Raw genomic sequence first — 26,752 nt, 5'->3', positions numbered from 1 at the left:
TTAGGATTAGGGTGCTGTTTAGGATTAGTAGTATGTAATTGTGCAGAATTTATTGTAATTACTATAGTAACTACTATAAATAAATAAATAAATAAAATAAATTACCACCATCATTATTGTAGGACCAATCACACTATTTTAGACTTTTGTCTGGGGGTTTAAGTAAACTGATCGGAGAAGTAAGCACGTCACCAGTAGGGGTTTGAAGGTTCACAAAATTCACGGTTCTGTTGAATACGACACAGTGGTGTCACGGTTCGGTATGTTTTCGATACAGCAAAAAGACAGAAATGCCAGAGAAATTTCCTTGATTTAAAAAAATAATAATTTATTTTTAAATAAGTTTGAGTTTTCCTACATAAATGTTTACCTTGTATATTATACAATTTGCATACATACCAATTTTTTCAGCTTTTTTCCCCCCCAAGACGTTTCCAACTCCAGACTTTGAACCAATGGGCTTTATGCACAGCTGCACTACTTCCTGAACTTCAGCCAGCTCCTTGTTTCCTGTCTGCCATTATTGGGCAAAATTGATTAATTCAGGTGTGTCTGATTATTGTTGCCATGACTACTGAGGTCAAGCACACCTGAATTAATCAATGTGTCCAATAATGGCAGACAGGAAACAAGGAGCTGGCTGAAATTCAGGAAGTAGTGAAGCTGTGCATAAAGCCAATTCTAGCATGGCCCATATATTTAAAATAATGTAGGCCACTTTTACTGGTAACATAAGACATTATCAAGAAGACCCACAAATTATCCCCCCATTGCATTATTATACATTATATTTAACTTTTCATTTATATTTAAATTTTCATTTAGGCTGAACTATCTATGATTTTTTGTATTGCAATATATTGTGACACAATATATATACTGTATACTCTGTATTACCAATACTGCAGAAATACTGGTATCAACTTTTTTTGGACCAATTGGTACTGGTAGTATTGGTAAACTTAACGCTATTCTGCCTTATGATGAAAACAAAATAATGGCCAAAACCATATAGTGTTCGATGCTCAGAATGCACCATGGCACGTCCCAAGAACAGTCACAGACACCTTAGTTCACACGAGCAAACCTAGAAAGTCATTATTAAGATTTAAAACGATCTAAAGCATGTGTCGCCCCGCCTTCTGAAATAGATAGAAGACTACTTCACATTTCTGTCAGTGCGTTTTAATTAACGCCTGTGTGATAAAGGCTAATGTCACTGTGCTGGAATATGAATTCTACACTGTAGAGTTGCTTATGGTTAATGGCCTGCAGTTCTGACACCGAGGGTGCAGGATCAGTCCCAAACAGCCTTAAACACATTGGTCCAAAATCACATTTCACATAACGATACACTAAACAACATATAGTTCTGACTGGGTGTGATTGTGTTGCGTCATCAAGCGTTTGGCCAGCAATTTACATGACTCCTGAGATTTATAAAGTCGTGCCTGTTTTGGATTAAAAGGCATTTGGTATTGGAAAAAAAATCAGACAGTCACAGACCTGTACTGTACTTTAAAAACCTTTGATAAACTGTTTCGTCCCTTTTCAGATTATTTACTGGCTAACTCTCAAGACACTTGCAAAATGTTATTTTATATTGCAAAATGCTTTAAGATATCAAAATTGTCAGTTATTTATTTATCTATTTTCTCCTTTCCTTATTGGAAGCTGTAGATTGTTTATTTGTTTATTTGTCTTATTACGGTATTAACAGTGTGGAATGACAATTTAATAAATTAAGTGTTATTATCTGTTGACTTGATGTTCCAAGCAGAAAAACTAACAAAGAAATTTAAAAAAAGCATTTGTTAAATAGCAAGAAACAAAAAGTACTAAAGAAGAGAACGAAAGAAGTACTAAAATGAGAGAACCAAGGGGCGTCAGATGCAATATTGATTAACTGGTAGAAACCTACTCTAAAGCGTGCATGCGAAACCTCACAAGTTTGCAGTCAATATATACATATATAAAAGACTTCCTGTGTAGCAACAGCACATTTTTGGCACAGTCACTGGCTAGCACCTAGTAAGGTGTTAAACAGCACTCTATTTACCCCAAAGCGGTTTGATGGAAAGTCTGCTTTTTGACCGAACCACCGCAAGTCAACTCAAGATTCTTACCTTTATTTATATTGTTTCAAAGCAGCTTTACAATGACAACAGGAAAAGTGTGCATTTCGACTGTTGTTCAGCTGAATTCAGTTCCGTTGTAAAGATGCTCAATTTTTAATTTAGTTAATTTCATCTATAAAGCAGTTCTGCGAAAAATGATGTTATCGTCCAGCTCAGTTCTCATTCGACATTTTCAGTACAGTGCAGTCAATAATATTGTTAAATAAACATGTCCACAACTAAGCAAGCCAGAGGCAACAGTGGCAAGGAACCCAAACTCCATCAGGTGACAGAATGGTAGAATTGGTAGAAACCAGACTCAGTCGGGGGGCCAGTTCTCCTCTGGCCAATGAACCGACATGGTGTAATTATGATTCAGGCTGCACATCAAGAAGCATTTAATATGACTCCATGCAAAGAGTCCATGTTTGTATTTCTAATTTTCAGATATTTGACAGGTAAGTGCTGATTTTGCTTCCATAAGGCCAGCAAACCCATTATATACACTGCCATTCTAAAGTTGAGTCCGTAAAATGTCGTTTTTTTTTTTTTGTTTGTTTGTTTTTACAGAAGTCTCTTATGCTCACCAAAGCGGATTTTTAAAAAATACAAAATACAGTAAAAATAGAAAAGTAAAATTGTTAAATATTATGACAATTTAAAATTACATTTTAAAAATAGATTTAAATAGAAAACTATTTAGTCCTGTGATGGCAAAGCTAAATTTTCATTACTTCAGAGTCACATGATCCTTCAGAAATTCTTCTAATATGGTATTTTGGTGTTTAAAGGGAAAATTCTGTCATCATTTATTCACCCTCAAATCTGTATGACTTTCTTTGTTCTGCTGAACACAAAATAACATTTTAAAGAATGTCGTAATCAAACAGTTGTAGGCCACCACTGACCTCCCATTGTATTTTTTTTCCTAAAAAAAGCCAATGGCTACCATCATCTGTCTGGACACCAACATTTTCAAAATATCTTATTTTGTGTTCACTGTTCAGCAAAGGAAAGAAACTCATACATGTTTGGAACAACTTGAGGTTAAGTAAATGATGGCATAATTTTCATTTTTTGGTGAACTATCCCTTTAAGAAACATTGCTTATTACTATCAGTTAAAATCAGTTGTGCTGCTTTATTATTATTTTTTATTTTTTTTTTTTTTACTGAACCCAAACTTTTTGAACAGTAGTGGCAATACAACAAAAAAGGGCAAAAGCTTTTGTGGTTATCACATGCTCTGACACATTAGCTGTGGTGCTCATGCAGAGGACACAGGTTTGAATCTACTTCACATTTCTCGATCATATCTCATTATCCATACTAATAAGTAGTGAAAGCTAAAAAAAATGAAATAAATAAAACAGTCTATATTGTTCTATGGACGCACAACAACGCACAAAAAAAAAACAGAAAAGCTTCAATCATATCAGTCAAATTAAGCTTCTTTGGGAAGTCTGAATAAACTTCACTTACCCAGAGGGAGTTCATTCAACAAAACTAAAAAATGCTTATCTCTCATAAATTACTTTTACATAAAGAGCACAATATCAGTCCTATCAGATCGTGATAAATGTACAAGCGAGAGTTCAGAGTATAACATCCGCTATAGTTTACAATCAGTCGTAACGTTGTGAAAACTCAAATCTATAAGTCCAAAGCAAATCCTCTAGCTGATAAAACATATGGGGAGCGGAGGTCAAAGTCTGAGGTTCAGAGTCCACAGCTCCCCTTAAAGATAAAACGCTCACGACGGTCGGGGGCTGAAAAATTCACAAATTATTAACAAGGGTTTGACGCATGGCTATCATAACCATTTTAGAGCTCCATTTCTGAACACATCAGTAACCCGAGTGTGAAACGCTGTATCGTGGTTGAATTCAATCTCATCCTTGGACTGATCATCATGACAGAAACCTTTGGCGTTACCCAAGAAGTTTAGCTCACAGACATGTGTTTTTGAATTGTGTCCATTAGATGCGTGGATCTCCACACTTGAAGTTCAACCAGTACACCAACAAAAGATGTACTGGGAGCTCTAGCTCTTTAAGACATTAATATTCTCCTTAAAACTTGTAAAAATGACAGCTGCAGGAGAAACCTAAAACTGCACTGTCATAAAAAAAAAAAAAAAAACTTCTATGGGTTTAAGAGGTAATCAGTCCACCCAGCTCCCAAATCAAGTCTCTTCAAACCGTACACATGCCTAGCACCACCTTTGTTCCTGAATAACGGCTGACAGAGGAATGCACCCCCTCAACTGTGAATGTCACTTTCTCATCAAGACCATGAACTTCACAGATGGGGGCGGAGAAAAAAAAACACCTCCTGTCCCTCAAAAATAGCTCCTCACCCCCCTTCTCGACCCCCTAAAAACTGTTTTTGTTGAACTAAATGTGGTTTACTATTATGGTCCTTAAAAGGCCAAGGACACAACCATCTACACCCTATGGTTTACAGATAAACAGGGAGTGATTTCACAAAGCAGAACACTTCCATAACTTGTGTTTGTATGATGCAATACAAGCTTTCACAGTCCTTAGTACTTTTCTCTGTGATTTCCATTAAGGGATTCATTAAATCCTTGTAGGCAAAAAAATAGACAAATACAAGGTATTTAGCACCTGTGCCCTTGGGCTGAAAAAAAAAAAGTTAATAAACCAACCCTGTTCTGCACACTGCAGAACAACAAAAACATCACGAGTATATCTAGCGCTGTAATTTGAAACCCTGCTCAATTACCTCCACCAAAGCATTTGTAAATACAAGTAATCATTCATGTTTAAGTGATTATGTGTCTGATTTTAGCAGGTCAGTGCTGCATCTGCTTGACATCAGGAAACAGAACTCCGCTTGCAAGCAGCCACATGTCTTGTGTTGGAAACTTGAGGTAAGGATTTCTTTTGGCTTTCATGATAAGCTTTGGCTGAATATGCTTATTAAAAGACAAAATAATTATATATATATATATATATATATATATATAATCGCGATTAATCGGATCCAAAATAAAAGTTTGTGTTAACATAATATATGTGGGTACACTGTTTATAATTATTTTTATATATATATATATATATATATATATATATATATATATATATATATATATATACACACACACACACACACACACACACACACACACACACACACACACACACACACACGCATGTATATTTAAGAAAAAAACATTATTTATATATAAAATATATAAAAATTATATAAAAATTTATATCTATATATTATATAAATTATATATAAACCTATACACAGTATATACATGAACATTTTTATTGAATATATACAAGCATGTGTGTGTATTTACATATGTAAAATAATTATACACAGTGCACCCACTGTAAACACAAACTTTTATTTTGGAAGCGATTAATCGCAATTAATCATTTCACAGCCCTATATATATATATATATATATATATATATATGCGTGTGTGTGTGGGGGGGGGGGGGGGGGATCAGGTACGTCTAAAAGTTAAATAAAAGATATCTTCTTAACAGATAAAAAAATTATCATAAATATTATTTTAAATGATTCAAGTTTTAGGAATTATTTTTTTTAAATATTATTTGCAATTATTTCAAATGTTTTAAATTATTATTTTGTTTTATTTTTACCAAAACATATTTTTACAAATATTATTTTTTATTTATTTAAAATCTTAAATTATTATTCAGGCTTTGTTTTATTTTTACCCAAAAAAAAAAAAGGTTTAAAGTTTAACAACCAGTTATGGTTAACAGAATTTGAATATTTTAACCAAAGCTTTTTAAAAGACAAGGATTTATGACAATGACTAAATTAGCCGTGCACATTATGTGAAGCATAAAGCATATATCTCCAATAAGAACGTTTTACTGACAAACCTTAGTTTGCTACTATTAAAACACATGCCAACAGAAACATAACTATAAAACCACAAAATTAATTTCAGCTTTTACATCCAGATTTCCCAACATAAAAACACAAGAGAGAAGCCTAAACACACCTTCTCAAATAGTCTATTATGTTGCTTAGCTCTGTGGTTTTTCTGGTACTGTGCTGGGAACATTCGGGGGTTTTGGGAAGCCCGGCATTCCTGCCGTCTCTCATCTCAGTGAACCGATGGGGTGATGATGTATTCAAGGTGTAACACGACTCCCGCATGAAAGAGAAACAATTTAACAGTCCTGCCTATAGATCCCGAGTGAAACTGTACAGCATGCTTGTTATTCAACATAACTTACGGTATACGGGCCTCTGTGTGAGAACTGGATCACGTGTGACTGAACTAATCTTTATGCATGACAAGCAAATTCATATGCATAAGAGAGTAATGTGTATCATTTATTGAAGAACATGTTCATTTGCCAAACCAGTGAAACCACAAATTCATGCATGAGTACGAGGCATGTACAAGACAAATACTCAGACTTAAAACTGCTTTTCATCCAGGTTATTAATTATTTTGAGATGTTATACATCACGTTATCTAAATCTTCTGCCAATTGGTCTATTTTTGGCATCAGTCACTGATATCACATTATCTCTACTGCTGCAAATTGCACAATGATTTCATAATCACACACCGACCGTTGGAATTTAAGAGGCTCAGATCTTTTCTAAAAAAAAATGAAAAAAAGAAAAAAAAGAAAAAGACAGACCATTTTTCAGGAAAATCATATAGATACTGCCTTGAATATGTTTTACAAACTAAAAAAATGTATCATTTATTTATTCTCGTGTCATTCTAAAATCTGGATTACTTCATTGTAATGGATGTTTGAGAATATATGGACGAATATTAATGTTTGAGAATGTATGGACACTCTTTCAAGCTTATAAAAAAACAACAACACAATTTTCAAAAAAAAAAAAAAACGCAAACGAGCTCTTGATTTTCATGTGAGTTGTGAGAGTAGCAATGTCCGATTAGTTAATGAATTGTCGTTTTGAGTTTGATCTTTTAATTAATCATCAATTCTAGTTCACAAAACCAGATGAACTGATTTAATGATCAGGTCTCAACAGTGAACATCTTAATAGAGGAGAAGATTTTAAGTTCACAACTTTGGTAGAAATTTCAGTCTGTTGAACTCAGTTTACATGACTTGGAAAACAGCATATGATACGTTTTTGAATGATAATGTACATTTTATTGACTTGCTTTTTAGACTTATTTAACCCTAAAATGTCATATTATTTTAGCTTAACTTGCCATAAGTCCTACTAAATGTATTATTAGTGTTTGTGGTTAATAACTATTTTTATAATAACTTTATGGTGCTTTTGTGTCTTTTATGAATCTTGAAAGTCTCAGATGCCATTCACTTGTTATATTGAAAAGAGCAGACAGAACATTCTTTACAAATTCACTTTTGGTGTTACACAGACAGAAAGTTAAGGATGAGCAGCTTTTTTAGTAGAGTTTTTTTTTATTTTTTTTTTACTTTTTTTGTGAACTATTCCTTTAATACGATGGAATAACATATGGAAACCACACCTACATTTCTCCTCAGACGTCGATTAAAAAAAAGATTTTTGAATCAGCCAGCAACGTTTGTTGCACGGACACAGTCATTTTGTTATTAAATCTAGTCACAATAAATACATTTCAAATGAAATCCTCTTCCTCTGAAACGATGTCACTTCCCTCAGTAAACTAAGTTATACTCCACAAAAAAAGCCAAAGTTTGTCCAAGTTCATAACCGAATCACGCATCAACTACTAGGCTATCTCATACACAAACGGTCATAATCAGCTCGCGGCATTATTTGAGACCAAAGTGCAAGGAAATTGATCAAGTGTGTTTTTTGCAAGTAAAGATTAATATACATGGAAAACAAAAATATTCGCTGAAGCAAACCCACTTTTTTCTTTCAGTAGCGTGGCAGACCTGTTTGAGATTTAATGAAATCTTACAAACGTCCGACGGATTCAAACTAAAGGAATGTAACGTTATATTTTTCGCTAATTTTTTGATTGATACGCGATGTTGCTTTGCGTTTGTAAATACGAAGAATCCTACACACACACGTCTGCATTTTTCTGTTTTCCAGCCAGGAAAGTGATACAAATGATGCGCGAGAATCCAATACATAAGATTGCATGAGCTTCAATTCTGCAACATAGCCCTAAAAACATGTCGCTTTTAATGTTAAATCATTCCGCATATCAGGATTAAAACATTAAATAAATAACGTTAAGCGCGATACTAATGAGGTGTCACTGTCCGAGCGCGTGCCACCTCTTTAGCACGCCCAACTTTTGTGTTTACCTTTAGTTGGATTTAAAAACAAATGTCCTGATCCACACCATGCACTTGACTGTTCGGCATTATTGATTATGATTACATGCTTTCCGTTCGCTACGAATGTAAACCTTCGATATAGCCGAGTCGATAACAAGCGATCTAAACTAGCAATTCCATGTTTCTTTTTTTTAAGCGTTTGTTTTTGCCTCCCTCGTGCTAGACTGAAAAGTAAAACACTGTAGCCTACTCTTCAACTCTCTCTAGCAAACCAAAGAAACTCTGGTGGAAAATATATATATCTTTCAGTAGTCTGGGGGTAAACTTACCCAATGACAAGAAAGGTTTGGTTTCCATGTCTGGTCGGTTAGCTCATGCCAGCTGACGCGCGCGCGTTGTAAGCTGTCGGCGTCCCTCTCTGATGACAGTAAGACGGTCCACGCGGTAAAAGTGAAATGCTTTGCGATAATGTCAAATGTTCACTTTATGACACTACTTCTGTTTGTTCACGCTTCTGCTCGGCTCTGTCTACAACTCTCCAGTCCACACTACTGCAAAGGGACCCAGTAAAGGGGACTCCCACTAATGTTCACGCGGGCACATTTAGCAACGACGCGTGAGGGGAACTTTAACCCCTCCTGTGCCGCACTGCCTGCTTACAGCCTTCAAGAAGCTTGTAATAAAAAAAATGTCATTGAATAAGAAGCATTGTAAATAAATACATACATACATACATACATGCATACATAGGCCTACATACATACATATATACATAGGCTATATATATATATATATATATATAGCCTATGTACATACATATACATATATATATACACACACACACACATATATATATATATATATATATATATATATATATATACGTGCCACATATGCCACACATGTGCACACAAATACACAAAAAAGTCAGTATACAGAGTATTTTCACCTTAAAACTGCAGTGAAAAAAAATGAAAATTGCTGAAATGTCTTACATTAGAAACTACCTTGTAACTAATCACATTAAAGGGTTAGTTCACCCAAAAATGAAAATTAAGTCATTAATTACTCACCCCCATGCTGTACCAACCCCGTAAGCTGGTTATCTCGTATATTTTTTTGTTGACATGATAAATCGGGAACATTTAACAATATAGCAGGTGAATTATGTATATGATATTACAATGTTATGATAACCATGCCTTTCACCACTGACGTTCTGAGTTGTTCAAAGCGTTTCTAAGGATGCTGATTTTTAGAAAGCAGCTGTGTGTATCTGAGGTTGCGAATGGGAACATGGTTTGTGTAACATTAGCAACACATTATTAGCTGTTTGATAACGTAGTCAAGCCAAAGGCTAATCATAGTAATTACCATTATGAGTCCGACGTTGTAGAGAGCGATACATAAAACACATTACCATTCTGATATATCGACTTGCAGATGAGAACGAGCCTGTATGAGTGAGTGCAGGCGGCATGAATACATGTTTTTTTTTCACAGGAAAAGTCTTTACATTTTTTGTGATCAAAGATGAGTTTAAAGGGATAAAATTATTGACTATGGGGGGACTTTAAAAATTAATCTGAGATGATAAACTAAGTGCAACATAATGTCAAAAATATATTTTTCGATACATATCTAAACTGAAATATCTGATCTACACAAAATAATGTCAAAATACTGGTCATGACGAGTATTCACATAAACACAGTCAGTTCTGTTTTAAGTGAATGTAAACATTTGTAAAAGAAAACACTTGGATCTCTGCGTCAGGTGTTAAAGTGACAGCAACCTAATTTAACTGCTGCCAAATTATGAGTTAAAATTAATAATATCTATATAGACGTTTTTCCCATGGTATTGATGTAAAAATTGTGGCTAGTGAAATGCTGAGTGGCTAGTAACTTTGGAAAACCACAAGCCAATGTGTAGCCTGGATGCCAGCCCGAACTCCGCCCACAACATTTTTTGGTCGGGAAGTTCGGTCTGGACTCGATCAATTGGTTGTAGGTTTACCGACTATCCAATTGAGTGCAGAGGTTTTTTTTCCTGGTTCGGTTAAGATACGCCTCATAATCAAAGCCCAACGGAGCGGTATCAGACTCATTTTCTTATTTGAAAATGAGTATGACGAAGTCAGGCTAGCCAATGTGGCTAGTGAACAAAAAATGTAAAAGAATGTCATGCGCTAATGTGTCACCATATATATTTTTTACTTTCGCATAATTTTATTACACAATTATTAATGTAATATATGTGACATATTGGATGTCTTCAATCAGTGACAATTTTTCAGCTGCATTATTTTTTTACATTTAACATTGGTTGTTATTTAAATCTTTCCTATTTATACTTAAGCTTGGATTATATGATTATTCTAGTTGTCCACACTAGGTGATGCAGTAAGAGCTTGGCGAGATTAAGTAAAGAGGTCATGGATATAATATGCTGTGAAGGCTGTGTTGTGATGCCCTTGTTTTTTTTTTTGGAGGATGAGGGAAGTGATGAAACAATACTTTACAAATACTGCTCTATGTGCATGTGTTTACAGTAAACTATGCATGCAGCCTCATTCCTGTCATTCATATCCATATCCACTAAAAAAAAAAAAAATGAATCAATGTATTTGTTGTGGATGAATCCGACTTTGCCGCTGGGGAACAGGCCTCGAAGCCAGTTTTCTACAGCAGCATGTGGCACTACAGGATCCATATTAGCCCAGAGAGAACTAGGTCATGTATTCAATATTACACCCGGTCATTTGGATATCGTCGCGGAGCTTTATCGTTACTTCACACAGCTGTCTTAGCTTCCCGGGGACCTGTCCACTGAGTTGCGAATAGCGCGCACATGGAAGAGGCTTTTGGTGATGTATATGAGAATTCCTAGCAGCATGAGTAACCGTGGGCTAAAAAATGTTGGCGGCCGTCCAGGAGCAGAATACTTCTGAGGCACTGCAGAAGTTTTTTTGCAAAGCTCTCTTATTTTGTTCATGCAGATAAATGTATATATACATGCAGTCCTGGAGCCAACCTGGGGGCCTACGAAAACACTGCATCGCTCGCTGAGTGTTTGAAGGTGTTCTCAGCAGTTCGGCTGGGGGAATGATTCATAATTAATGCAGCGCACTGCGCATTAGAGATCAAAGCCGTTTGTCTATGCTGTGCAATAAACCTAAAGCGGCCGTGACTGGGCTCAGATGAGGGTGCGTGGATGTGACCACACTGTGGTGTGCGTTTTTTTCCCCTTCACACCCTTCCGGGTGTCACACAGACTAAAAGTCTCACCACCAGGTAGTTTAACCAGTATTGTCAGTTTTTGTTCTAAGCAGACCTTTACATTCACAGTGGTACGTGACTTCATGTGCATTTTTCAATTGAGACACTCAGATTGTGACAAGCTTATATGAGTTGCACAGTACAGAGACAATAGTTATGCTCACTCTATGGACTGTACAATTGAAGCATGTTAGTGTCTGTTGATGTACAGTACTGTGCAGAAGTCTTAGGCACACTAGTATTTTCGCCTCAAAGAAATGGTTTTAAGCCAGTTATTTATGTATTTTATTGTAGTGTCTCAGTAGGAAATATCAGTTGACATTTCCAGACATTAATTGTAATAATCCAGTGAAATTTTTGAATGCACAAGGATTCTGACAACAGCCAATGCTCCACACGGAGGTCAGATCTCACCATCAACGAGTGCATCTGAAATTATATGAAGAAACAGAAATGTAAATCTGGAAATGTAAACTGATATTTCCTACTGAGACACTACAACAAAATAACTGGCTTAAAACCATTTCTTTGAGGCGAAAATACTAGCGTGCCTAAGACTTCTGCACAGTACTGTATGTTACGGCTTCTGGACACCATCTGAACCTATAAATCAACGATGGTGGGTGATGACATAAGCCACGAGCCATGGCACAAACTTGTATTTGTACGCTTATGTGCTCTACATACAAATTTTTAAGTTATCTGAAGCAGAACGGTGGCATAATGATTATTATCTTTGTAACATTTCCTACGGAGGCACAGCAGGAGGGAGTTTTTTTTTTGCGTAACACAACTCCAGAAACGGCGCAAGGAATCTCAAGCAGCCAGTGAAAGCAAATGATTAACATTTCACTCTTATATTACATAGATGCAAAAATGATAATCAACAATGCCCTGGAAATAGCAGCAAGAACATAGCAAGTTAATGTGAAATTGGCCCTCGCTATGCGCGGTCACGTCTCTGAACAAGACCCAATTGAAACCACCTACTGTGCATCATAAGCTCTGGTGATGTCACATCCAGTGGCCACCAAAATATTTGGACACTATAATGTATGAATGTTACTGTGATAGATAACAAAATGTCAAAACAAGTGACAATTATTTCTATATACTATAAATAGTGGCTTGTGAGAACTATAAGTGGCATGAAAACGTTTGAACATGATGACGATGTCCAATTTTTTTCTTATTTTGTTTAAATATATATTTTTTTTCATACTGACTGCGCTTCGGACACAACAGAAGATACATACATGTCCGCTGTAGTCCGCCATAGGCCGGCGTACTTAAGGAAGATTTTGTTAAAGTACTACTAAATAAGAAAGTTTTTCTAAACTGCAGAAGCACTGACTTTCCCTGTGCGCTTCATGAGGGATTTTGTGATGTATGACTGCCCACTGTAGAGGTCCTTTAGCCTGCTGATTATAGAGTGTAAGCACTCTGCCGTGGTTCAGATGGATGTTTAGCCTACGGCTCGCACTCTGTAATCTAAGACAGACACAACACACTCTTTTAAACGCCTCAATCAGCCTCTCTCTCATCTGCCCGCGAGACCTGGCTATTTAATCCTTTTCTTTGGCCTTGATTAATGGCTGCTTGACCCCTGACCTCCCCACATATAAATCTCCAAAGGGTGTTTGGGGTCTCTTAGGGCTTCTCACTTCAAGACCAATTCTCTCTCGCCATCTTCACGTGCAAGTGTTTATAGTGGAGCATCTCTATTGGATTCTTCGCGTTTGAATAATGCGTCCAGGCCTTGGGGGGACATCGCCGTGACGACCTCCGCCGAGGTAACACTGACAGTTTCTCTTTCAGGTCTCAAACGTCATGATAAATGGAACACGGTCCTTTCGGTTGCCATTGTGCTCGAGCGTTTGCAACACGCTCATCCATAATGGGTGTTTGCACTGATGCCATTCTGCCGTTACTATGGGGACCTGGTTCCTCACAGCACGAGATTCATAAGGAAATTTAAATCTTTTCCCAACCTACATAAAAGAGATGAAGCCTGGAGTTGGATTATAACTGAATCTTTAAAAAAAAAAAATCTGGAACAAAACTGATTTGCACGGATTCCAGATATCTAGAAATCCAATCCAAGGTTGATCACACACACATTCACACAGACATACAGAAAACCATAGTAAAGGATGGATAGAGGAAGAGCCTGGAGGTCTGATAAAAAAAAAGAAGAAGAGTAAAAAAGCTGGACTTCTCCCCTCTTTCAGCCTGAGGGATTCTCTGTGGTCAGCAGCAAAGCAGAATGGGTCAAATTCCTCACATGGGGTCAGAGTGCTTTCTGAAGACACTGCAAAACCCAGAAGCTGACTTCCTCTTCAGATTGGCTTGTGCCAAGGAACAGGGAACTTGACATGCACAAGAATCTGGACAATTAAGGAAATTTCTATATGAATTTTATTGCACTTAGATATCAGATTATGTATACAAATACTGTATACTGTGCACTTCAGTTCAAAAGTTTGTGGTCAGTAAGAATATAATTAAAGGCAAAGATGAATTTTCAGCATCATTACTCCAGTCTTCAGTGTCACATGATCATTCAGAAATCATTCAAATATGCTGATTTGCTGCTCAAGAAACACTTCCTCCGTACTGATGTTGAAAACAGTGCTGTTAATATTAAACGGTTATAATTTTTCTGTTTATTTTTATAATCCCAAGATTCATTGATGAATAGATCGTTTAAAATAACAATCTTTTGTAACATTATAAAAGTGTTTACTGTTACCTTTGATCAATTGAATGGTAGTGTATTATATTTAGTTATAGTTATGCTAAAATGCTATGCTAAAGTTTCAAGTAAAGTCAAGTATGTTGTTTATTTTGCATCTGTTCACACTGGAAGTTAATAAATACAGCACTTGGGTTATATCAAGCTTGCTTACTGTGTACTTAATGGGATACTTCACCTCTGGAAAGATGAATGTGCATATAAAATGGGTCATTTATTTAGAAGAAATGTGATTTTTTTGGAATTTGGAGCTTTCTAGACTGAGAAAAGACATAAAATGTATTTTTGGCTTATGTGGATGAAAGACAACAACTCCCAGAATGCACTTGCTTCGCTGGCCTAGGAGGCCTACTGGTAACATAGCACAGTATTTAAACAACAAGTCTAGGCTACTAGTGAGTCTCCGTGATGAGTCTGCCCAAAAATGTGTTTCGAGAATAGGGTTGGGTAGCGTTTGGGTTTTATCCAGTACCTACTCAGTATTTTTTAAACGTTCCGGTGCTTAAACGGTTCTTGAAACGGTACTTATGAAAACCAAACCACACACTCTGACAAAAAATAATACCCTTTTATTTACAGGGCCAAACTGGACACAACATTAACTTAAATCTTCAAACAATGTAAACACAAGTAACATATGGTAATAATAAATAAACCAATTTAAATAAAAATTCACATTTCCATAATATCAAATAAAACAATATTGTATCAAACAATGTAATAATACTGGAGATTAATTGAGATTACTACCAGGGTAATCTAATATCGACATGGCTACAGGTTTTGTATTGTCAGCTTGAACCAGTCATGTAAGTTATCAGGTCATTGCTAGTTACAAAGCGCTTAGCTTGGCGAGTTTGGTATTTCGTTCCCACTGTGTTTTAGCTACGCAGCTTTGATTCGAGCTACGCAGCTTTGATTACCCCCAAAATGTCCGGGATTCGGCTTTTGCGTTCTACAGTCGCCATTCATTATGTTTACTGTGGCGAGCAGGGCGAGGCAGAGGGCCGCGAGAGAACGGCGCAAGGCTGGTGGTGACCCCTACTACTCTGATTTCTCCACAGAACAAGATCCTGCTAGCTGCTATCCTGCTAGCGAAGAAATATTACAGGTTTTCTACTAATAAAAAGTTTAATTCTAAATCCTGAAGTATCCCTTTAATGTTACACCAGCAAACTCTAGCATGATTTGTATGCAGACGCTCCTTTGGTTCAATATTTTTGATCCGATGCAGTGAAATTCATACAATTGTAAGTACCAAGTGTGCACAAATACAGCACAGAAATATTTCTATACAGAATTACTGATAGTAAACGAAAATGTCAAAGTCTGATTTAAAACTGTAGCATAATCTAGAGGCTTTTCATAGTAGACCACACATTAAAGCACATCAATATGACTGACAACCACATGCAGCTTCCAATGTGCGGTCAGAGAATCAGTAAGCAGATGAGATGATTTCGCAAGGAAAAATACCCAGATTGCTCTAATACCACTCAATGCGAAAAGACCGTTTAGACAGTTTCGTCGCTATGGGGGATTTCATTCAAGCTGGAATCCGTTTGAAACGGTGGATTTATCTCGCGATGGTGCAGCGGAGATGACAATACGATGGAGAGCAGCTGAATTGAGAGGAAAAGAGATGAAATGACGGCCCTACAGCTCAATATTTTCATAGGCAATTAGAGTCCACTGCTCTGAGGGCAGTTATCAATATTGAGGCATTACATCACAATCGCTCTGCTGGAGCAAGTGAGAGCTCCACTGCAGGGATCCACCACAACGCTGGCATACATCAAGCTTTAAATCCCATTATACAGATATTGGCTACATTCAAATTGGCAACGTGATAAATATCTGACATCTCGGTTTATTGCCAAGGCAAAGAAATGGGAATCATTTTGTCCCTCAGAGTCCGATACTCACCAGTCTGAATAGATTACATTTTCAACCAGAAAGGAGGAAACTCTCACAGGAAGGCAAGGAACGGGACTAGTGTGTTTGGAATGTAGACAATCACAAGACAAATGTAGGCTATGTGAAATACAAGGTGACTATGATAAATAAAAATATTTTTAATTAAATCTACTTAAGGAAACAATTCTGCTTTCTTGGTGTTGAAAAGACTAGTACAAATAGGTGTTTGTACTAATTTGTGTATTTTCAAAGGCTGGTAACAGCATGAAATGGAAGTTGGTGTTATATTCTTTTTAACCCCTATAAAGTGAGACAGGGACGAACTTATAAGATCGGAAGACTAATTCGCCAGTGGTTCCCTCAAGATTTTCCTATGGGTTTTTATAAAGGGTTTTTTTCAACATAAGTTTACAACACTTGGACGGTTTGTGAAACAGTTTCTCGAAGAAAAAGAAAAAGTAGGACCGTACTTGATCTTGTCTTTCGGAAATTGTTTAGATTGTTCCCGCCTTGACGCCAGTAAACACGGCATCAGAAAAGATGATTGCAAGAGTGAGGGTAAATTATTTTGATATTATGAGGAGGGCACATGAATAAAAATAAATAATGATGTGCACAGATAAATCATTAAAACAAATACTGGAATATTCCATAAAAAAAAAAAAAACAAGAATTATCCAATTTGATTTTACGGTTACTTTCCCACTGAGGAATGATGTTTCAAATCTGCTCATTTGGTAGGACTACAAGCATTAGCATGTTACCTGAATCCAAGTCAATACACTAGTGCCCAAAATAAATATTCAAACACAATGTAGGATGATGGTAAAGTGTTTACCTCACATTTCTATAGTTCTGTCTTGTTTCCAAAGTCTCCAATATTATATTATCTTCAGCAAGTGCCTAATTTGGGTACTCACAACACACTGCATTGTGTGTGATCATGCAATCACTACAAAATAGCATATAACTGTGCATAAATAATACACAAAAAGGGACAGACTTTGGGGCTCTATGAGCCCCATTACAGGGGATTCAGGCAACACATGTTTTTTTCACCGAATGATTTATTTTCATCTCTGCTGGGGGAAAGCTGAGCTCTGCTGGACTTCAGCTGGAAAAACACAAACCGCAGAGAGAGGCGCTCGAGTACACAACAACGGTCACATCATTGAATCACAAATGGCCTTACCTGGGCGACAGAGCCGGAGAGTGATGATGTAATTAAAGGATTCTGAAGAAACCCACTGAATTCTCAAAAAGTGCTTCATTTGAAATAAATCTTGATTTTCTTGATTTTTTTACCCCAGAAGCTTATTTACCAATAATTTTTTTTAATTGTCATCACAATGCCAAAAGTACAAGTTAAAGACACTTAGCGCTCACTAAATGCTAATTGAAATATCCATTTCAAAACTGTGATACTAATCACAGTATAGAAATAAACACATGATGCACATGATAATGCACTCATGCAGACTGAGGCAGACATTATTTCCTGTGTAAGACAGAAAACACAAACCACTTGGGGTTAGAGCAATACTTGCCAAATTACTTACTGTTGTTGCCTCATAATAATCAAAAGAATAATCTATGCACGTGTCTGTGTCCAATGCTGGCTTAAAATACCAACACAATGAACTGAGAATTGATACTTGCATTTCTATTTTACTACAGTCAACAACAAAGACCTCATTAAAGGGAATATATATCATTTATCATTCAGTGCCTGTACACAACGATAATGATAAAAATCCATCCAGTGTTTTTGTTTTATATATGTTTTTTTTCCCTTATATGAATTCCCCTGCCTCAAATCGAGCCGTTCGATTTTGTGACGTCACTAAAATGGACGGCCCTCTCACGATTGTTGAATGACAGCTGATTTACAGTTGATTGACTGAGCGAGCTGTCATCATAGCCACCATTCTGCTCCTGCGTATCAATGACAGACTAAGCGATTGTGGTGTTCTTGGGTGCAATAGTCATTTTTTTGCTCCTAAATCGTTATGAAAATGTACAATGTAAAAAATTTAATTATTCATATTTTATATAAAATATATATTTTCAAAACCTGGGTAACTCTAAAACTGCACAAAAAAAAACTGAAAAAAAAAAAAAAAAGCCAAAAATCTGAACAAGTTTTAGGTTGATATCTCAAAAAATTGCTTTCAGTAAGATTTTGCTTGGGCGCAGTACTTCATTACTGCCCATATAAGGGTGCCCCCATTTCCATATGCGTTTTGAGTGGTCTGAACCAATATTTACAGGGTAGACATCCTACAGTATTCAGAAGTGATATGAGAAGTTTGGCAGATTTTGATATGAATTCAACCTCTAAGAAACATAAAAAGCCACATCACAAATGGTGAATCTACCATTTTTTTCTTTATATTTAAAAAAAATTCAGACCTTTTTTCTAAAATAATTGAATGGATGCTATTCTTTTGATCTCTTGGCATGAAAACAAATTGAGGTTTCTACCTTTCTTTCATGATTTTTCATGTTCATCAATATTCAAAATAAAGGTCTAAACTCGCCTTAGGAGTAATACATTTTCTTGTTGCAAATTGATGAATTACGACTCCTCTGAAATATATTATGCAAATCAATCACCAAATATTGAAACTTTGATTGTAAGCTTTCAAATGATTTATAGTCAAGATTTGTTTAGGTTTAGTAAAGGATATTACTGTTTTAAAAATGTAATGGATTTGTGCCCACCGGTGGGTCATTGACCCTTCAGCAATACAGAACTAATTTAGTCTTCTACATCAAATTTTCATTTTTAATTCAGTATTACTTGATTTTTACTGTAATTATTTGTAATTCCTACTTTGAATAAAAAATCTAAATTAAGTTGATGTGTGAAAAAATTATAGGCATTTTGAAAATGAATCAATAAAATAGAGAGCAAATGTGCATACTGTATATTCATTTGAATGACTGGTTATGGTATCATTCAACCAGTCCGTGCTCTAAAACAGCTATCATCTGCACGTGTAGGTGAGGCTGTCTGTGTGTGTACATCTCAAGCCACTTTCCTATTGTGATTTATACTCTTCACTCTCTCTCTCTCTCTCTCTCTCTCTCTCACTCTCTCTATCTACTTTTGGTCAACCGCCACAGTGAAAAGAGCTGCCATGGTCAAATCATGCAGCCATAAATCTGGACACTTCCTTCCACTGTCTCCCACTTCAAGGGGAAGCCTGAACTGTTTCAAAGACCATTAACCCCTTTCCTCTCCATCCGCAAGCCAATGCCCCATCCACCATTTGAAAAACACCCTGCAGAAAAAAACTCAAATGAAGGGGAGGGGTTGGAAAGACAGCAGAACCTTGAGGAAAAGAGAACAGAAGTTCTTGAACCCCTCCCGTCAGTTCTTTCCGTAGCTCAAACTTCAGATCCAAGAGCAGCAGACCACCAGATAATTTCCCATATTCCGTTTCCTAAATTCCACAAATGACGAAATTATTTAAGAATGTGAAGTTACACACCGCTGATCACCTACAGGAAAAAGACAAGCAGTCTTTTTTCTATTTTTATTTTCTTTAAAATCTGTGTAACCTATTGTAAACTTGGTTACATCTATAAAATTGTAATTTAAGATAATTTAAGATAAAGTGAGATAAAGTGAGATATTTTTTAATTTTTTTATTTTAATGACCAAGAATTGATTTAATTGTGAAAAGTAGACATTACATACGAAAAATCAAAAGTGGGTTTGCGAATGATGTTTTACTGACTATAGAATTTTGTCTCCTATCCCAGTTTAAGCCATTAATGGGTTGATTTTCCTTAAAAGTGTAACTAATGTGAAGTTTCATTCATGAATAAATCAGTGTTTTAGAGTGAATTGGTTAAGCAAATGATTACTTTAATGACTCGGCACTCAAAAAGACACTGGCTGCACCTGAAATTACATACATCCCATTTATATAGCTGGCGAAAAACACTATGTGACAGGAGTGGTATGTCCAAGTTCACAGCATAAAAGAGTGGGCAAAAACTACCGTGATGACCTATACTTCTTCCGGTGAAATTCTGACGTGTAAATACAATGGACACTTTAATATTCGGGAGGGAATTTGTGAATGGGAGTGAAGAGACTAGCCATTTTGTCATTATCACAAAATATTGTAGTATGTCCAGATCACATTCACTACAGACATTCACACTATATAGAACGTACTTTTATAAAGGAAAGTACTTATTCAAAATAAGTACCTACTCAAGAGATTATGCAATTTCAGACGAAGCCACTGTTGCCACAAACTGATGAAACCTAGAGTTAACAATGTCACTAAACCTCCCTTGTGTTTCTATGCAATAATATCAAAAGAACATCTCTGAAGACTTCTGTTGGCCATATCAAAATTAGTGACATTACACAGCGACTCCATAAGGCAAGACGAACATGTCTTTCTTTACAATGGCAGAGGAAAAACTTTTCAAAGGCTTTCCATTCACAGACGAATCCTGGCTGAGTGAAATTACTGTCCCAGAATGCCAATTTGCAGCTTGAGGAGAATATTTGGATGGGGAGGTGGTGGGTGCCAGAGAGGCTCGGAATAAAGATGTGTTGACATTGAAACACCCAAATGCATCTGTGAAATCTGAGATGAAAGGAAAGAGAGGCTGTCAATCATATCCCAGTCCTGCCATGAACTTGAGCAAAGCTCTTCAAAAAACCCAGCCTTCAACCTCTCGGTTTAAGAGCATATAGACCTAGCAGATATTCCCTAGCAGATATTCCCTAGCAGATATTCTTGATTTCATTTGGGCCATTTAAGAATTCATGCAGCCGGAAAGGGTTTTCTGGGGTAATTTTTAACATCTCATCGAGAATAAAGCCAATGGTTCACAGATCGTAAATAGCCTACAGGACTAAATAGCTATTGCATAAGTCTATAACGCTTTATAATACTGAAATGTCTTCATCTATAATGAGAGAAGCATATCTGAGCTCATAAACGGAGGCTGCCAGTTTAAACATATGATAAATTATACTACATAAATATTCTCCCCCAAGACATGCTCTGACAGATGCTTTTTTGCTCCTACTGAGTGGTTTTGGATCCTGAAACAAATAAAGCTGAAAATCTGCATATGTAAGGTCTCTGCAGCAGTTAGACTGTCATCCCATATGAGAATTTGATCAGGTGGCAATCAGCAGAGTCTGGGAAGTTGTCTCTGTCACCTTGCGTTTGCTCAAACTAACAATGATGTCATGTTTTTTCTCACCGTTCTCGTAAGCATGCCGGGAAAAACAGGCCTGACTTCATCGTTTCCCTCACGGCACCCACCGTTTCTCACACCCAAAACTGCGCTTAGAGGTGCCTGTGGTCATTACGTCACACAAACAGATTTTAAATCAAAATTTAGCTGGTGGCAGCACCTGCAAATATGTTTAAATAGTGCAGCTTAAGCCCGGTGGGACCGCGACCCAGAAAAAGAGAAAGATAAACAAGCCCACAAAAAAATAAATGACAAGCAGGGAAAAAAGACAAAATAAAGCTCCTCATTCAAATCATATTTTACATGGATCTTATGTCTCGACACGCTTGCTTAGCAGAGAGGAGCTGAGCTTCTAAAGCAAGTGACAGCAAGATGGCTTAATATGACTGATTCCCTCTGTTGTGTTAATGTGATTCGGCTCTGGCTTGCCAGCAAACACAAAAGGAAGAGTGAAAACGCTAAGGCGATGTAGAGTTCCCCTCATGTCGATCTCAAACCAGCTTGGCTGTTCATCGAGCTGCTGAAAAGTGAAACTTTGAGCAACGAGGAGCTATGGCAAGGGATAATTCACCAGAAAATTAGCATTATGTCATTATTGACTATTTTGAAGAACGTGAACGTGTTTTTGTCTATACAATGAAAGTCAATGGGGTCCAAACAAAACAACGCTTAGAAAACCCCCCAAAAAACATTCAAAATATATTATTTTATGTGGTTCCACAGAAGAAAGCCATACAGGTTCAGAGCAACATGAGGGTGAGTAAATAATAAAAAATGTTTTGTTTTTTTCTCGCAAACTATCCCTTAACATTGTGTGCTTACCTGATTTGTTTGGCAACAGGGGTGCTTGTCTCAGTGGGGACCTCGTGCCAACAGATGCGACCAGTCAAGCGCATATTAAAAGAGGCGGGTTCGAGATTGTGTCTGATGGTTAGATGGTGAAGAGTGATGAGTAGGACAGATGAGAGCGTCACAATAACACAGCATAGGCCTACTCCACCTGCCACTACTCAACATTAACATATCCCTGAGCTCCAACAGCCTTCTGGAGAGAGCAGGGGATCTTCTCAAGATACTGAATCACGCATAAATATAAACACAAAAACATTCCTCCAGGAAATCTATTTCATATCACTACTCTTTCTTTGGATTGGAACAGCAATAAAAACGTTAAAATGTTTAGACCGAGGGAAAAACAAAACACTAAATGCTTAACAGACAGCAAAACACAACATGTTGAAAAAATGAAGAAACAAAATGTTTTATAGATTTAGAAACGCATTTAAAAGGCGCGCTTCAGAATCGGTTCACAGCCAAAGAGATCGATGTTCTCGTCAGGGCCGTAAAAGAAAGAGAAGTGACATTGGGGATGGGACAAACCCACCAAAATTAGCTTTGGTTAAACATGCATATAATAATTTTGGTAAATGTGTAAGCTTTATGCATTTATGCTTTATGGACAAAACAATGATTTCCCTCGTGTTTAAATATTTTTCTTTATAATAATGTATCATTTGCAAAAAGTGCGTTGTTCACACTTTGTATTATGGCCAAGTATGCGCGCTTAAAATAGCATCTGAATGTACGCGCAACTCGTCACTGACTTTAGACTAGTTTTTTTTTCTGGCCATTGGCGCAATTGTTTTCTTGAACTGCAAAACAGCACCAGGGATTGTTAAGATTGTAACGCCTCCTTTTTGCACCAACCCGTCCAAGGAGCGCACGTTCATTCACTAGTTTACTGACGTGCATCTGTGGAAGGAAAAGTCCACTTTGCGCTGGTGCAAAATAGGAATGATGCATGGATCAGTGTGTGAAGTTTGCGCCAGGTGCAAGATAGGGCCCTAAATGTTTAAAAGACTGTAAAAATAAAAATTCCCAGCAAAAACAAAACATTTAACAGACCTTCAAAAACAAATAGCTAGCAAAAATGTTTCAGTGCAGCCAAATTAATGTGATAAGTTAACATTGTCTTTTCACATTTATAACATGCAAGTTAGCCAAAGAGTTTTATTGTTATTTTTGAAAAGTATAATGTGACTCTTTTCAGCCCCGGAGGGAAAAGAAGAGCCACAACTTCAAAGAGAGCACATCCGTCAGGCTTCCTAGTGTGTCGATACATACCTGCACTTATGGACAGCGGATGTCTTTTACTTAACAGCACACAGCTGAAATTCAAAAGACAAAAAAACTTCAAAAAAGCTGTCAATGATTCTTTTTCATCATTGTCTGTCTCTCTCTCTGTCCCCTCAAACCCCTATCTATGCAGCAGACGGTGAATCAGTGATATCGTTGGCTATCTGATTTTCCTTAGGAGGGGCCCCTGTGCTTTTTCCCTCTCTCACTCACTCACTCACTCACTCACTCTCTCCCTTCTCTTTTTCTGGGGTTCTGCCATTTCGCCAGACTTTCAGAGGGAGTCATTGGCGGGCTAGCTTCTTAACGCAGTGGGTCAGGGGCAGGTCAGCCTGTAGAAACCCCCATGATGATCATCTAGAGGCAGGAGAACCCCTTCAGCCCACCCCCTACACCCAAAGCTCCTTCTGCTCTTCCATCCTCCACAAAACACTGGCCTTTTTGCCCTCCCGGCACTAGGGGTCATGACTCTATTGGGGGAGACACTTGGCCCACTGCAGGGGGTCAGCTATCCTTTACAAGGAGTCTTGTCATTGGCCTGGTGACTAATAGGCCGACCTCACTGACAAGAACTGATGGGCGCCCCTGAGGCCGGACTCCACTGCGAATCTAATAAGACCTCTGAGTCGCTCAGCTCAGCTTCTCCGGCTCCATAATGTCATTTCACGTGAGCTTTCGAGGCTGCAGGTGAAACGATTGTGACTCAAATGCAAGAAAATTCACTCAGGCTTTAGCATAAACACTCACTGATAAAAAGGGGCAGGCCGTTTTAGCAAGGCGCTCACTTGACGTCTTCGTCTTTTGAAATACCTCGGCTCCCGCCATGCCCAGCGCAGATTCCCATTACTCAACGTGGCTGGATGTATGAACAAAAAGACACATGGTGAATGGGCAAAACTACCCCTGATAAAACATTAACAAGAACGGCGGTCCTGCTGAGGGGGGGTTTTGTTCTTTCAAAGACACAGTGATCAGGATCGATCTAGCCTTCAATTAATCTTTAAGACAAGCTTACAGGGATTTCAATAACTACTGAGCTTTAACACCAAAGACATTCCCACACTATGTGACTAAAAGAGGCAGCAGGGCCGCTCACTGTTTGTTTATACAAAGAATTGCTATATTATCAGGCAGCAGATGACCAGTGGATGTGGCCATAGATTTACAAGAAATATTGCATGTCTATTGCCATATAAACTGGAGAAGAAATGTGCACACGGAGATGTATGGAATTGAGAATCACATACACTGGAACTCATTAAAAGGAAGCTAAACTTCTAAACTCGTTACACTGGTGCACAGAGATCTAAATCCGAGATATTACAGGTGAGAATTGGGTATCATTTGTCTTGGAAAACTATGTTCTACTACTCATGAGGAAAAAAAAATGGACCACAATCATCAAACAAATAGGATTTGCCCTGCAGCAATGGAAATCAAAAGAGCAGAACCAGGCTAATAGATACATAATGATCAAATGCAGAACGTAGGAGTATTATTTTCAGTAACAGTTGAACACAGAAGGTGAAATATATATTTGGTGCGGTTATTTTCTCAAGCGAATAATGCTTAACTACATTGCATTGCAAAATTGAAGTTTTGGTATTTCACCACTTCTCCATTGTCATGGGTTAAAATGATGATTAGGCTCCATAAGTGTTGGGAAACCATGAATAACAAAAAATATGTTCATTCCTATCAGACTCTAGCCTAAACATTGTGCAAAATTCACTTTTAGGTTTCTCTTGATCATTAACACCATTTCACCACACTGTGGTCTTCTTAACTTTTGTCATTCGGAGAACAAAAGCGGCAGCTCTACCACTCCTTTTGTTAAATATATAACATTGTAAAGTATTCCAGTAACATGATTCTCTGTTCATTCGTCCTCAAAGCAAATAAATAAATAGGACGAAATGGAAACGTGATACAGGCTTAGCCATTATACAAAGGGATGATAATGTATGCTGTGGGATTTTAGGACAAAAGTAATCACATTTACCACAGTTGGGCAGAAAAGCAGACCAGAGGAATTTCTATCTAGAGTCCCTCTCGCTTTGTTCAGGAATCAATTGAACGTGGGGCTGTTTGAAGGGCAAACCATATAGAGCTGTTCCATTTACATTCAGTCTCACTGTCACTTGGGGTTTTTTTGTCTATTGTTTCTGGCCCATTTGCATGCAGCACAATTATGAAGCATGGAGCAGGAATAATTCCATGTGATTTTTGGAGGTTTTTTTTTTCTGTTTAGGTTATACAGTATATCCTTTGGGATCAGTCGCCATAGTGCAAAATCACACGTACACACAGAATATTCCATCCTAGTGTTACAAAGTCCACAAAAAGTCTGGATCATATGATTGAGATCCGCATATACAGTGGGCTCGTCACAGCGGGAGAAACAGATCAGCCAGATTCAGAAGGCTTAGAGCCACATCACTTAAGTGTGAGAAAATTTACACTAAAAAGATATGACACACATAGTCGTGGCAAAACAAATCTAGGGCATACTGCTAAGCATTTACACTGGCATGCGAGTCATTTTTTTTAAACACTTTATTTTTTAGATCATCAGTTAAAGGGATAGACTCATGACTCAAAACTCATCATTTACTCACTCTCATGTTCTTCCAAACCTGTAGTATTTTCTTTCCATACAATGATTTTAAATGGGAATTTCAGGCATCAAGTAGTAATCTGTTACTTTGTTAATACTGAATAGCTTTTAGACAGATTTTCTTTACTTTTAATTCTAATTATCACCATATTACTGTGGGAATATTTCTAAACAGACCAGATATATTCTGTTAATGCTTTTAAAATGACAAAAATGACTAAATGTTTTCAGTAAATACAGCCAATGTGTGTGGGTTTGGGGGGGTGGGGTTGCTCCATGGGGGGCTTTCACGGTTCTGTCATTTCTTAATCTGTACTTGGCTGTCGAGCTCCAAAACGGACAAAAAAGCAGTAAAAAAGTACTATGAAAGTAGTTTCATGTGCTCTATTATACCAAGTCTTCCGAAGCAGTATAACAGCTTTACGTGAGGAAAA

At 37.2% G+C, this 26,752-nt stretch overlaps 1 protein-coding gene across 4 annotated transcripts in view; it reads right to left on the bottom strand.

Annotated features, from left to right (window-relative positions):
* rxraa (retinoid X receptor, alpha a) overlaps window positions 1–26,752 on the bottom strand; it is a 162,180-nt gene that overhangs the window by 98,356 nt on the left and 37,072 nt on the right. Inside the window, exon 1 of one of the 4 annotated variants that reach the window (XM_039688038.2) lies at window positions 8,704–8,950. The exons of 1 other annotated variant lie outside the window; for it this stretch is intronic. In XM_039688038.2, coding sequence (XP_039543972.1) covers window positions 8,704–8,731 — 28 coding nt within the window. In that variant the 5' untranslated portion in view covers window positions 8,732–8,950. Of the gene's footprint in view, window positions 1–3,598; window positions 3,777–8,703; window positions 8,951–26,752 lie in introns of those variants that run through there. 2 more of the 4 variants (XM_089124012.1, XM_089124013.1) reach the window with 2 other exon arrangements.

Source organism: Pimephales promelas, chromosome 19 (assembly GCF_988280905.1).
Source record: "Pimephales promelas chromosome 19, fPimPro1.hap1.1, whole genome shotgun sequence".
Taxonomy (NCBI): domain Eukaryota; kingdom Metazoa; phylum Chordata; class Actinopteri; order Cypriniformes; family Leuciscidae; genus Pimephales; species Pimephales promelas.
Note: the sequence above shows the minus strand (reverse complement) of the source record. Positions and strands in the feature narration are given on the sequence as shown.